Here is a 15,144-nt window from a genome sequence, read left to right on the forward strand (position 1 = left end):
ACGTCTTTGTCCTTGAGACTATCACATCCAGTTGTGATGCCATGAGAGTTGAATGATCCACTTAGTAAGAACTTGGTCTCATCTTGATTCACTTTGATACTAGTCAGAAGGTGCTTCTCCACTCTTGTTAGTCCCTCAAGCTCCATTGCCACTTCCCTCATTGTAGGTTGTTCGTTCCACTTCAATCTTAGACAACTCTATGCAATGTTTGCAACTTCAAGCATCTCATCCGTGTTACGCTTTTTTTTTTTTTTTTTTTTTTTTTTTTCTTAGTTGGTACTTACACATACTTGTCTTTTTCGAGACTTGAACCCCTGACCTCCCTTTGAGAAGTAAGAGGCGAATACCGCTAGGCCACTAGCCCGTTGGTTCATCCGTGTTACCCTCATTCACAATTCGATCATCTAGAATTAAGGACAACCGATTCTCTTTCTTTGAAGAAAGGAAGTATGTGGCTAAATTTCTCTCTTCCCCTGGTTTATCAAAAGAAAGTGCTTTTATACCTGTAAGTAGCTCCATAAGGATCACTCCAAAGTTATATGTATCACTTTTCTCTGACAAGTGGCCTGTATGGAAATATTCAGGGTCTAAGTAGCCAAACGTTCCTTGAACCATTTGATAAGTACATAAAACCTATTATTTCATGCATCAAAATAAGCTTTTAATTAGAGTTTATATTATTAAAATATTCTTATATGCTTGTTTTGTGTTTTGTAGGTATTAATGCATGAATGAGAAGAAAAGAAACAAAAATGAAAAATAAGTGAAAATTGACTGCAAAAGGAAGATTGTATTTATTTATAACAAAAAATGTACACAATGAGCATTGTAGGAAAGTTAGTGTGTTATGCAAATTATCATTCGAGAGGTTTCAAGTTCAAATCCAAGGTGCAAAAAAATGGTGTTATATTTTTGCTACATAGTCAATCACATGCCACATCATTATTGAAGAAGAAGAAAAAGAGAAAATTAAAAAGAAAAGAGAAGAAGTGCAGCAGGAGTCAGAAAAGGAGGAGAGAGAAAGAAGAAAAGAAAAGAAAAGAAAAAGAAAATGATGATGAGTTAGAAAAGAAGAAGAGAGAAGAAGAAAAGAAGAGAAGAAAAGAAAAAGTGAAGAAGTGGTTGAAATAGAAGTTAGGAAGAAAAGGTAAACTGGTTGATATGTGAAGTGGTCCATGAAGTGAGCAACAGAAAGGTGGCGCGAGGAAATGAAGAAGTAGTTTAGACAAAGCCATCATCACAACCTACAAGTGGGTTACTTCATTTGACTATAAATTGCACACTTCGGAGGCAGAGTTGGATAGTTAGAGATAGAGTTAGATAGTGAGAGACACTTGTAGTTTTTGAGAGTTTATTTGTTTACGTAATTTTTACGCAAGCTTTTCTCATTTAATGCAAGATGTTTTCTTAAAGTTTTTCTTCTCATTTAATTTAATGCAAGTTAGTTTTATTTACATTTTTTTTATTTTTTATTCTCACTTACTTATTTGATGGTTTTGTAGTAGTAATTTTATTTCAATTATTTGTGACAAACTCTAAAATCAATGTTTTAAAATCTCTTGTCCGGAAACAAAAACTCCCATGGTTCGACCCTACTTACCGTTAGACATTTTTAGTTAAATGGTTATAGGTATTTTATGGTGATATGGAGTGTTTTTGATAATGACAAATTCATAAATACACACCTATTGATAATGACAAATTCATAAATACACACCTATCAAATGACGCCATTGCCGATTTAAAGTTGATTTTTTAATTTTGGATTAATCTATCTTTTATTCTTTATCACTTTTCTATTTGGTAATTTGGGCTTTTATATTTTATTTTATTTGTTATTTTCTGTATTTCGTTTTGCTCCTACACTGGAAGAGTAAGCCTTTTTGCTTACTGTTTAGGCTTAGGTTCTTTTGTTACTCTATTTTTTTTCAATTAAAAAAAAAAAATTTGTTGTGCTTATTTTCTTTAAGCAATTATTTTAAAAAAAAAAAAAAATTTATCTCTGTTTTGATCACTTAGGCACCTAAGTTTTATTTTAAAAAAAAAAAAAAAAAAAAAAAAAAAAAATTATTGTTCTTCTGTTTTTCTTCTACTCTCAGTTTTAGTTTAAAAAAAACAAAGAGTGAAATTTTTGCTTACTGTTTTGTGCTTGTGTTTGTTTTTTTTTTTTTTTTTTTTTTTTTATTTTTTATTTATATGTATATATATATACATCTTCTTCCAACTGTGTTATACTGTGAGTAAAAAAAAAAAATTTCGAAACCCATTTACAGAACAAGAAGCTTGGCTTCTCCATGCTCGCTGTACAACCACTGTTCCCGTCCTCCATCGTCGCCGGTGGGTTCTTCTCTTGCTCAAGGCGATTCAGTTCTACCGCCATTCCGAGCCGCCGTTGTACCCGCCCGTCTTCATCCGCGAACCGTTCATCTCCGCCGCCGTCTGCAGTCGAGCTCTCCATAGCCGAGCTCTCACCACCAGCCGTCCTCACGGCCGGATCAGAGCTCTTCACAACCCATCGCTAGTTCGCTGCTCATCACCGCTACTCCACAGCCGGCAAATCTTGCCCGTCGTCCATCTTCGCCGTTAAGCCCACCGACCGGCTTCATCACAGCCGAAGCCGCACCCATTCGTCCCCGCTGTTCTTCTATCGCCGGCGTGCACAGCCTCGCTTGCCGCCCGCCCATAGCCCGTCCACCTTGCTCGCAAGCTCGCCGCCGAGTCCTCCCGGCCAAGTCATCCACAGCCGTACCAAGTGATTCACAGCCGGGCTCATCACCGGCCCGTTCCAGACGAGTTCATATCCGCCTTCATCATCCGAGATCTCCACCACCGGCCTCATCTAGCAGAGCTGACCGAGGCCGAAACCGCCGTCCAATCCAACCAAGTTCATCCGAGATCGCAACCGAGTTCAGACAAGTCCACCGCTGCGCAATCTCGCCGCCCCGCAAGTTCATAGCCGTGCTCATCGCCGGTCCATTCCAGCCGCCGTTCACAATCCGTCTCTCCGGGAACTGCCGGCCGTTCCTCTTCGCCGTGAACTCCTTGGTCTCTGGTTGTGGATTGGGACAGTACTTGTATTTTGGATATATATATATAATCAAAGAAATCCAAATAGCCACTGGCTACAAGTGTAGCATTGTCCTAGTTCAGACCTGGACAAGAATCTAAACCAGTTCTACAAACTGGTTCTGTGGTAAACCAGTCTCAAAAAAGGAAAAAAAAAAAAAAACAAAGGAAAAAGAAAAAAAAATTGTCGATTCGAATTGGAGACTCATTTTGGAGCATTCAAAGCTTGGATATTCTCGTTGGAGCACACTTGGAAAAAACGACAAACGATAGCTTTATTTTTCAAGTAAATACCTCAAATCTCTCGTTAGCGGTTTCATTTTTTTTTTTTTTAGACCAGGAAAACTTAGTTTTTTTTTAGGTGATTAACTTTTGCATGCAAATTTTAGGATGGAATAACTTAGACGTAACCTTAGGTTCACAATTTCTTCGATTTTATTTTTGTATTTCTTTATCTTAAAAAAAAAAAATCATACTCTCACTCCCTTTTTTTTTTTTTTGGTTGTTTTATTTGTGAATCTTTTAATTAGCATTTGCATAAGATACTTAAGGGCAAAACCCAAACAAGATACGGTCGGGATTTCATTACCCGTTTTCCGTGGCCCACAAATCATTAAATCCTTACATTTGTCAAACTCGAGCCAAATTTAATTTAATTTTAAAATCAAGAAGACATTGGCCATAAGGTTTTTCACATAGCTCATAGGATCCTCTAGGACAAAATTAATTTTTGGTCACTCCAATGAGTACTTTCCAACTCGACAATGTCTAAGGAAAGTTTTGTCTAAGGGTGTGAGTGTACCGTCATTAAACAGGCCTCGTCCTCCCCACACTTCCTGGAAACTTTCCTGGTTGTCCTATTGGCAGGCCTTAATTGGTAAGCCTCTAATTATTCTAGAAGAGAGTAGGAGCTTTTTCATAGAAGCTTTAATTACTTTAGAAAAAAATCATCATCCTTGAATTTAAGCTCAAGATTAAAAAGCCAAAAAATATTTGTGTGATTTGTGTTTGCACTCCAGTGTCTAGCCCATTTTTAGGATCTAATTCTCAAGGGCTTTCCCTGAAAAATAAAAATAAAAAAATAAAAATCGTGTGCTCTTTGATGTCCATTTTGTATGCCCAACTGGTTAAGAGTTAACAAACAATTAATCCGTTATTCCAGTGATCCTTCAATCTTTGCTTTGGAGAAAGTATCGTTACTTTCTTCCAAATCCAATTATTCTCCTATGGATCCACCAGTTCCACCACTTGTTCCACCAGCACAACCGGTTGTCCCACCTGCTCTTAGAACTTTGAATGACTATTATGACCCTATCATAGCCAATCCACCCAATTGTATTGTTCTTCCTCCAATCGGGCCTCAATTTGAGATTAGAGCCGATATCATCAATATGTTGCCTAAATTCCATGGATTTGAAAGTAAACAACCTTATGTCCATTTGGGGAAGTTTCTAACCATTTGTAGTACTTTCAAAAATCAGTATTTAGTTGATGAGGGTGTCAAATTGCGTCTGTTTCCGCTGTCCTTAGATGATAAAGATTCCTCATGGTTCAACTCTCTTCCTCCAAACTCCATTAGAATATGGGATGAACTTGTTAAAAAATTCATGAACAAGTTTTATCCAATGCAAAAAACTGAGTTAATGAGAGATGCCATAAGCACTTTCAAAGGAAAAAATGAAGAACAATTCCATCAAACTTGGGAGCGTTTTCATGATTTGTTTCTCAAATGCCCACATCATGGCCTTGAGAAAGCACAATTGTTTCATTCTTTCTATAAAGGGCTTTCTCCTACTAACCGAACCATGATTGAGTCAATGCACCAAGGAAAGTTCAAATCCCAAACTCCGGAAGAAGCTTATGCTTTCTTAAAAGAACTTGCTGAGAATGACCAAAGTTAGAATTGGAACCCTTGTGATGACGAATTCTCTAGGAATGATCCCTCCAAAAGAACTTCCAATCCTTTTGAGATCAAACTCGAACCTGAATTCAAATCAGTGATGCAAAGTCTAGTGGAAGGAGTCAAAGATTTGAATAAAAAATTTGATGCCTTTGCTTTCATGTCAACACCTGCAAAATACAATGTTTGTTCAAGTTCATCTCATCCCACTAAGGCTTGTCCAATCTACTGTACATCTGAACCTTCAGATGCACAAGTTTGTGCCTATAATACCTATAGGAAACCGACAGCTAATTCCTTTAATCAGACATATCATCCCGATACTAGAAACCATCCGAATTTTTCGTGGCGACAAAATTTGCCTCCACAAAACTTAGGTGGTCCTCCCGGTTTCCAAGGTAATCCCAATAGGCCAGCACAACCTTAAGGTCCTCTTGTCCCTCCAGGATATTTTCCTAAGAACAATCAGTTCAATCAAAATAGAGAATTTGCAATTGATCCAATGAGCAATTATGTTGCTCCTGTCCTATTGCACCACCGTGCTACCAATTATGAGAACACTCTAAAAATGCTTGCCCTTAATCTTGATCAATCTAACAAGTAATCAGATCAAAGAATTCAAAAGTTAGAGAATCACTTTAACCTTTTAACTCAGAGTTAACTCTAATTTCAGTAATCTATCCACAGTCAGTTGACTCAACTCACTTCTGCACTATTTGAAAGACAAAAGGGTACCTTACCTAGCCAACCTGAAATTAATCCAAGAGGTAAAGAAGTGAATCACATTGGAACTTCTCTTCACACTGACAAATCAAATAATCAAGTGAACTCCATCTTAACCCTTCAGTCAGGGAAGAAAGTCAATAATCAAGTTAAGCTACCCACCCAAGCTACAAGTGCACCATCCAAGTCTAGTGCATCAGACCTACCCAACACCAAAGAGGACCAAGGTTCCGAATCTGATCCAATCCATCTTCAGTCTTATGTTCCCCCCGCCCCATTTCCTTCTCAACTAGTCAACAATAAGAAGGAGTCACAATACAGTGATATTTTAGATATTTTTTAAAATCTTCAAATCAATATTCTATTTCTCACTGCTATTAAACAAGTTCTGTCTTATGCAAAGTTCATCAAAGATTTAGTCAAAAGGAAAACCAACATCCCCAAAGAAGCTTTCATAGCCCAAAATTGTTCTTTCTTCCTACAAAATCAAGCCGTGGTTAAACATAAAGACCCTGGGAGTCCAACTATCATTTGTAGGATTGGAGAAACGTTTGCTGACCATGCTTTGTTGGATCTCGATGCTAGTGTGAATTTGTTACTATATTCAGTTTATTTGGAGCTAGGCTTGAATAATTTGAAGAAAACTTATGTTAGGATCCAATTAGCTAATCGTTCTGTCAAAATTCCACGAGATATAAATGAAGATGTGATAGTGAAAATAACTAATTTCTATTACCCGGTTGATTTCATTGTTCTCGATACCCAACCTACCCAAGGTACACAAATTCCTATTATCTTAGGTCGACCATTCTTAGCTACTGCTAATGCTGTGATCAATTGTCGAAATGGTAGTATGACTCTAACCTTTGGAAACATGAAATTGGAAGTCAATATGTTTAATTTGATGAAGCAACCCCCTAACTCAGATTCCATTGAAGAAATTTGTCTCATTGAGTCATTAGCCGCTCACAACTTTGAGAACTCTTACCCTGAGGATTCACTCCAACAGTGTCTAGCACATTTTTGTGATGAGTTTGATGCGGATAGTTATATTGGTGAGGTCAATGCTTTACTCGATTCCACTCCAATCTTTGAACCACCGAAGATTAGGTTTTAATCATTATCTGTTCCCGCTACCACTGCTCTCGAAAATAAGAAAAATGCACCCAAGGTTGAACTAAAGCCTCTACCTGAGACTTTAAAGTACTCTTACCTAGGTGAGTCTAACACTTTTCCCATGGTAATTGCTTTAGACTTGACTACTAATCAGGAAACCCAACTTCTTAAGGTTCTTAAGGAAAATCGTGTAGCCATAGGGTGGTCCATTGATGATATTCGCAGCATTAGTCCTTTAGTGGTTCAACATCATATTCATTTAGATAACGATGCAAAAACCTATAGGCAGCCCCAAAAGAGACTTAACCTTAATTTAAAGGAAGTTATTCGTGCTGAAATTATCAAACTTCTTGATGCCGGTATCATCTATCCTATTTCTGATAGTTAATGGGTAAGTTACAATCAGGCATCACTGTCGTATCCAATAGCCATAATGAATTGGTTCCTACTCGTGTCCAAACTGGATGGCGAGTTTGCATTGATTATCGAAAGCTCAATACTGTCACTTGAAAGGATCATTTCCTTCTGCTTTTTATTGATCAAATGTTAGAAAGATTAGCTGGTCAATCCTTCTATTTCTTCTTAGATGGTTACTCTGGATATAATTAAATCCCTATCCACATTGATGACCAAGATAAGACCACTTTCACCTGTCCATTTGGCACATTTGTTTATCGGCACATGCCTTTTGGTTTATGCAATACACCTGCTACATTTCAGCGGTGTATGATGAGTATTTTCAGTGACATGGTTGAAAAGTTTCTTGAAATCTTCATGGATGACTTCTCTGTCTTTGGTTCATTATTTGAGTAATGCCTTCACCATCTTACTCTTGTTCTTCAGCATTGTCATGATACTAACTTGGTTCTTAACTGGGAAAAGTGTCATTTCATGGTTAAAAAAGGAATTGTCCTCGGTCATAATATCTCCGCTACAGGAATTAAGGTAGATCAATCTAAAGTTGACCTTATCTTGAGTTTACCCATTCCCAAAACTGTTCGGGATATTAGAGCTTTTTTAGGTCATGCTGGGTTTTACCGTCGTTTCATTAAAGATTTCAGCAAGATAGCAAGACCTCTCACCCATCTGTTAGGGAAGGATATACCCTTTAAGTTTACCGATCCCTGTCACTCTGCTTTTGAACAATTAAAGTCAACTCTCACCACTGCACCCATCATCCGTTCGCCAGATTAGAACTTACCCTTTGAAATCATGTGTGACACGTCGGATTATGCAGTAGGAGCTGTCTTAGGTCAAAAAGTTGAGAAAGCACGACATGTCATCTATTATGCTAGCAAAACCCTGAATGATGCCCAAATCAATTACTCCACCACGGAGAAAGAATTGTTAGCAGTCGTGTTTTCCTTTTACAAATTTTGCTCCTATTTGATTGGTTCCAAGGTCATCATCTATACCGATCATGCTGCCTTAAGACATCTTCTTTCCAAAGTGGATGCCAAACCTCAGTTGATCCGTTGGATCTTACATCTTCAAGAGTTTGACCTTGAGATTCGTGATAAGAAAGGCTCTGATAATGTGGTGGCCGATCATTTGTCCCGTCTAGTTGTTGAGTCCATTAGTAAATCCATTCCAATCTCGGATATTTTTCCGAATGAACAAATATTTGCAATAACTCTTGCCCCATGGTATGCTGATATTGTCAATTACATTGTGACGGGTCAAATTCCTTCAACTTGGTCCAGACAGGAGAGAGATAAATTCCTAGCTAAGGTTAAGGAATATTTTTGGGACGACCCTTACTTGTTCAAATATTGTCCAGATCAAATCATCCGTAGGTGTGTCCTTGAGGTAGACCAAGAATCTGTCATTTCTTTCTGCTATGATCAGGCCTGTGGTGGCCACTTTAGCTCTAAAAGAACCGCTGTAAAAATCTTACAGTCAAGATTTTATTGGCCCACCCTTTTCAAGGATACCCACACCTACTGTTTGGCTTGTCATAGATGCCAATTGTTAGGTAAGATTACCAAACGTAATGAATGGCCCCAATAACCCATTCTAGTTGTTGAAATTTTTTATGTTTGGGGTATTGATTTCATGGGACCCTTTCCTTCCTCATATGGGTGTCTTTACATCCTTCTGGCTGTTAATTATGTTTCCAAATGGGTAGAAGCCTTAGCCACCAAGACAGCCGACCATCGAGTTGTGGTGTGTTTCTTCAAAGACTTAATTTTACCTAGGTTTGGTACACCTCGAGCCATTATAAGTGATAATGGTTCACATTTTTGTAATAAAGTCTTTGGAAGTTTATTGTCCAAATATGGTATCACTCACAAAGTGGCCCTGTCATATCACTCACAAACCAATGGTCAATCTGAGGTATCTAATAGGGAAATTAAGCAAGTACTGGGAAAAATAGTTAATCCTACACGGAAAGACTGGACCCTTCGGCTTCAGGATGCTTTGTGGGTATACTGGACTGCTTACAAGACCCCTATAGGAATGTCTCTGTACCGTTTAGTTTATGGCAAAACTTGTCATTTGCCTGTAGAGCTGGAACACCGTGCTTATTAGCCATTAAGGCTATGAATTTTAACTCTGATAAAGCCAATGAATATAGGAAACTCCAGCTTGATGAGTTGGAAGAAATTCGAAATGATGCCTATGAGAGTTCCAAAATGTATAAAGGCAAAACAAAGTTGGAACATGACAAACACATTCTTTGAAAGGATTTCTCCCCCGAACAAAAAGTACTTTTGTATAACTCCCATCTTCAATTGTTTCCCAGGAAGTTACGGTCACGTTGGTCCGGCCCATACTATATCAAACATGTGGCAAGTCATGGTGCAATTGAGGTACAAGACCCCACGACTAGGGAATTGTTTAAAGTTAAAGTTCATTGCCTAAAGCCTTTTCTTGAGCTCGAGTCTCATGAAATTAAGGAAAATCTTCTCATTGATCCTGTCTATTCGGACTGATCTCTCCGGGGGTACTACCCCACTTGCTTCTGGCTAAAGACGTTAAATTTAGCGCTCTTGGGAGGCAACCCAGTTCCTTGTTTCTATTTCTTTAGCTATGCTTATATTTTGTTTGGGGGTACAATCTGTCATAATTTTAGAACACTTGGTCTCTCTTTTGCAATGATTATTTGCAGGGATTTTACTTCAGAGGTAATTCGTTCTAATTTTTCTTTTTCTCCAGCAGTACATTGTCCATTTCATTCACCAATTTTCAATGTTCTGTTTTTCAAACACTAGGGACAGTGTTTTATTTTGTTTGGGGGTAAGACAGATTTATCAAAACATGTACCTCTTTTGAAAATCTTTTCACAAAAAAAAAAAAAAAAAAAAAAAAAAATCCTGTTTTTCTACTTTGTGAAAGTTAAAAGATGTCATTATTCTAGATTGAGATTAAGCTTATTACTAAGATGATATAATGATAGACATTGCACCATGGGAATTTAGAAGTAGAGATATTTTTGTACAAAGTCGCAGCTTGAAAAAAAGAAGTGAATAATCTCTCAAGAATCTAGAAATCAATTACTGGAAACTTAAAACCATGTGAGTTTTTGTGCCTTTCATCTTTTTAGAAAGCTTTACGCTAACTCCGAGTCACAAGATGGCTCAAATTTCTTGGATAGCGCGATAAAAATTTGTTGTTAGTCTCATAATCCTTTATCTTGGTGGATCATTGAGAATGAAATCACATCGAGTTAAGAGAAACATAAGTCTTCTAGTTTACTATGTACTATCATACATTCATTACCTTTTGTAATCTTGTTATTTTTCTGAGAAATGTTAGGGATGACTGTATGTAAAAGAAAAAGGGATCAAAAAGTCATTCATATTCTCTTCAAAAAAAAAAAAAAAAAAAAAAAAAGAGTAAAGTATTCCTTTCAAATATTTTAAAGACCCCTCATTCTCAAAAATATTTATGTACAAACTGAGCTCAATAATGTTTTTAGAAAAGGTATGACAGTGCATAGTAAATAAGAAGGCATTATGGTGGGTAACTCGACATTCTCTCAAAAGTGATCAACATTCCTGTTATGAGACTCTTCTATTATATGTATCGATCCTTCAAATAATTAGTATGTGAGCTTGATTTTACTTTGGAAACAGAGTTCCTACTCACATACATTTGAGAGATACAGTTAGCCAAATCTTCGAGAGATATTCTTTTAGAGAGATATTTACCGTGAGATTTGAAGTCAAAACATAGTTTTTTAAAGACTTGGGAATTTCATCACTTGGATTTGAAAATAAATTTTTTGTTGACTTCGCACACACACACTCTCTACTTCTAGGTTGTTTATGGGTGAACTTTCTTGAAATATTTGTTTTTATAATACCTTAGTAGCTTGTTGTATATAAAGAACTTGATATTTTCATCTCTAAAACTTTTCATTTTGTAGATATGTAGGACAATTCTTTGGAAGTTTGTGGGTACCTTCATTGGAAACCCTCACGAGGTTATAACTTATCCACTAGGGGGTAACCTAGTGGTTTAAAGCCTTATTACATATGGTAAATGCAATCGAAAGTAGCTTGCGAAAGTGGCACATCTTTTTGTTAATAAAAATAATATTTTTTTGTGAACTTATCTATTTTTGCCTTTCTTTGCTAGAGGACTAGCAAAAGCTTGTTCGGGGGCAATTTGATAAGTACACAAAACCTATTTTTTCATATATCAAAATAAGCTTTTAATTAGAGTTTTATATTCTTTAAATATTCTTATATGTTTGTTTTGTGTTTTGTAAGTGTTAATGCATGAATGAGAAGAAAAGAAACAAAAATGGAAAATAAGTGAAAATTGGCTGCAAAAGGAAGATTGTATTTATTTATAACAAAAAATGTACACAAGGAGCATTGTAGAAAAGTTGGTGTGTTTTGCAAATTATCATTCAAGAGGTTTCAAGTTCAAATCCAAGGTACAACAAAATCATCATTATTAAAGAAGAAGAAAAAGAGAAAATTAAAAAGAAATGAGAAGAAGTACAGTAGGAGCCAGAAAAAGAGGAGAGAGAAGAAGAAAAGAAAAGAAAAAGAGAATGATGATGAGTTAGAAAAGGAGGAGAGAGAAAGAAGAAAAAAAGAGAAGAAAAGAAAAGAAAAAGTGAAGAAGTGGTTGAAATAGAAGTTAGGAAGAGAAGGTGAAGAAGTGGTTAATATGTGAAGTCGTCAGTGAAGTGAGTAGTAGAAAGGTGGCGTGAGGAAATGAAGAAGTAGTTTGGGCAAAGCCATCATCACAGCCTACAAGTGGGTTACTTCATTTGGCTATAAATTGCACACTTCGGAGATAGAGTTAGATAGTGAGAGATACTTGTAGTTTTTGAGAGTTTATTTCTTTGTGTAATTTTTATGCAAGCTTTTCTCATTTAATTCAAGATGTTTTCTTTAAGTTTTTCTTCTCATTTAATTTAATGCAAGTTAGTTTTACTTACATGTTTTTTTTTTTTTTTTTTGTTGATTCTCACTTACCTATTTGATGGTTTTGTAGTTGTAATTTTATTTCAATTATTTGTGACAAACTCTAAAATCAATGTTTTAAAATCTCTTGTTCGGAAATAAAAACTCACTTGAATGCGTAGTTCAACCCTACTTACCGTTAGACATTTTTAGTTAAATGGTTGTAGGTATTTTATGTTGATATGGAGTGTATTTGACAATGACAAATCCATAAATACACACCTATCACCATTGTGGTTAGCTGTGTCTTATCTAACGGAACTAATCTTGAAGATCCAAATTCTGAGACTTTTGCAGTAAAGTTATCGTCTAAGAGTATGTTAGTAGACTTGACATCCCTGTGAATGATCGGTATGAAAGTTGCAGAGTGCAAATATGCTCCTGCAGTTTCTTTGGCTATCCTTAGACAAATTTCCCATGGGATCGACGAGAAATGACCTGCTCCATGGAGATTGTGGTATAGAGTCTCATTGGTGATAAATTCATAAACCAACAAGGGAACTTCTGTCTCTAAACCACAACCCAATAGTTTTACCACATTTCTATGGTTGATTTGGGAAAGTACAATCACCTCATTAACAAATTGGTCAACTTGGCTTTGATCGACTACAGAGGACTTTTTAATAGCAACTATTTTGTTTTGTGATAAAATTCCTTTATAAACTGTACCAAAGCCTCCTCGATCGACAATTTCACTTTCACTGAAGTTATTGGTTGCATTCTTCACCTCTTCTATAGTAAAGATTTTGGTGGTCTCAGCTGAACTATCAAGTTTTGAAAAAAGTTGTTGTAGCATCAAACCACCATTTTGTTGAAAAAACTTTTCTCTAAGTTGGATGAATTTTCTCCTCTTGATTCCTCAATATAACAAAAAGCATCCCACGAATAATGCAACTGTGAGGCCAAGGCCTACAATCAAGTCAATTCAAAGTAAAATTCATCGCTCATGCTCTGCATTTCAATCAATTGAACCCTAGAGGACTCAAATGACTTTATATTGCAATTCAATAAGTTGTTAAGTATTGTTTGAAACTCTATTTTTACTTAAATTTATGGAAAGCTTGACAAAGGAAAAACAAGGAACAACAAACGTATATCGTCTTAAAATTATTTGCAATTGTTAAAAATAAAATATGAAAAAAAAGTAAACATATATAAATGGCTAAAAAAATTTACCCCTTACAATCCTCTTTGAAAAAATTGTAGCAATATACTTCCTAAAATGGGAGCAAGATACCACTGGACCCTTAACTTAAGGAGTATGACCTCCATCCCCTATTAAAGAGACCTCCACATCTAGTGACAAAATAGGCCTGTGTTTGCCTATCAAAACATAAAATAAAACCTGAAAACCAAATAAGGAGCACTGGAGAGAAGCCTCCAACAATACATAACTCACTGCTAATTTTTTTATTGGTATATTTCTATTGTTATTGGTGTGCATGACCTAATATTATTCTACCACTAATCACTTCTGATACATGTAATCATTCCCAAACCTTGGATTTGGAGTCAATCTTGATAGGAGGTTTTTGATGTCATCAAAGTTTTCATTTACAACCAACAGGCATGTGGTCTAGTGGTACACAACTCCTACTTTTCAAAGGGAGGTTAGGGGTTCGATCCTCAGTGGAGGCGGTGTGCGTTAGTCCCAACTAGGGAAAAAAAAAAAAAAAAAAAAAAGTTTTCATTTACATATAGGTAAAGTGCAATAAAACACTTTGTTATATAAAAATTCTGCACAAAACATCGCTCAACTTATTATGTGCATATAACTATTCAATATTTGAATTATGTGAGCAAATTGTCCCATGATAATTATTGATGGTAGATTTTGACAAATTCTTTTATAAAAATCTCAAAATAACCTCTTTGTTTTGAGAGAGAGTTTTTGTTTTTTAATTTTATTTTGTCTTAAGAGTATTTTAGGTATTTTAATTTTTAGTTTAAAAAAATATTCTTATTTGCTCAATTTGAAAAATTGAGGGGGTTTATAGGAGGGTTTTCGCGTATTTTGAATATAAGATGAGGTTTTTTTTTCCTTTTTTTTTTTCTTTTTTTTTTTTTTTACGCTTATATAATATGTTAACATATTATGTATGAAGATAACCTTGATTTAAAAAATTGTAGATGGAGAAAATATGTTTGTCCATTAAGGCAAAGACATTTTTTCCCCTTCAAAAATAAATTTATACCAAACACAATACAATTGCAAATGCCGAAGACTTTAAGTCCAAGTGGCATCTCTTCATTTTTCTTGAAGGGAAGGTTGTGATATAATAAGAGTAATAAGTGTGAGTGACATAATTTAAAACAAAAACAAAAAGAAAAAAAAAAAAAAAATTGAAGAGAAAAAAGATTAGGCCATTAGAAATGTTTGCCAAGCACTTGAATAAAGTTTCCTATAAATTAATTTTACCACAACTACTAGGGAAACAATGCAGCTGAAGTTTCTAAAATTCACAAAATGCACACTTACATAGAGTAATTAGCAATATTGGTGGATTAGTTTGATCTCGAATGCAACCCTGGCTTCCCCTTACGCCATCCCCGTGAAACATACGTACCTTGGCAACCATTTGGGGTATGATTCCGATGCACCCACTGACCATTGGGGTATGATTTTGAGCGACAATTGATCATTTACGGTTTTAAAAGCAAGAACTAGGCTGAGAAAGTTTTGTTAGCAATTGAACCAAGGTAAGTGGGGCTGTTGCATTTTTCCTTTTCTAATGTGATAATTTACTCTTCTAATTAGTTTTTTTTTTTTAGTTGATGTATCTCTTAGATATTGGTTTGACTAAAGTTAAGGCTTTAGACAGAGTGGAGTGGCGAGACATGATTCATGTAGCTGATCCCAAAAAGTTGAAAAAAGCCTTTGTTGGGTTGAGTTGAGTGAAATCTCTTGGATAC

General features: G+C 35.9%; 1 protein-coding gene across 1 annotated transcript; it reads right to left on the reverse strand.

Annotated features, from left to right (window-relative positions):
* Positions 1-357: 357 nt before the first annotated feature.
* LOC132272879 (wall-associated receptor kinase 3-like) lies at positions 358-14,843 on the reverse strand. Its single transcript, XM_059773957.1, has 3 exons — positions 14,799-14,843; positions 12,454-13,081; positions 358-605 (listed from the first exon to the last, which is right to left on the reverse strand). The coding sequence occupies exons 1-3, from the start codon at positions 14,841-14,843 to the stop codon at positions 358-360; spliced, it is 921 nt and encodes a 306-aa protein (XP_059629940.1).
* Between the last annotated feature and the right edge of the window lie 301 nt (positions 14,844-15,144).

This window comes from Cornus florida, unplaced genomic scaffold (genome assembly GCF_030987335.1).
Source record: "Cornus florida cultivar Cherokee Brave unplaced genomic scaffold, ASM3098733v1 CherokeeBrave_3.0.0_Hap2_Chr09, whole genome shotgun sequence".
In the NCBI taxonomy this organism is placed as follows: Eukaryota; Viridiplantae; Streptophyta; class Magnoliopsida; order Cornales; family Cornaceae; genus Cornus; species Cornus florida.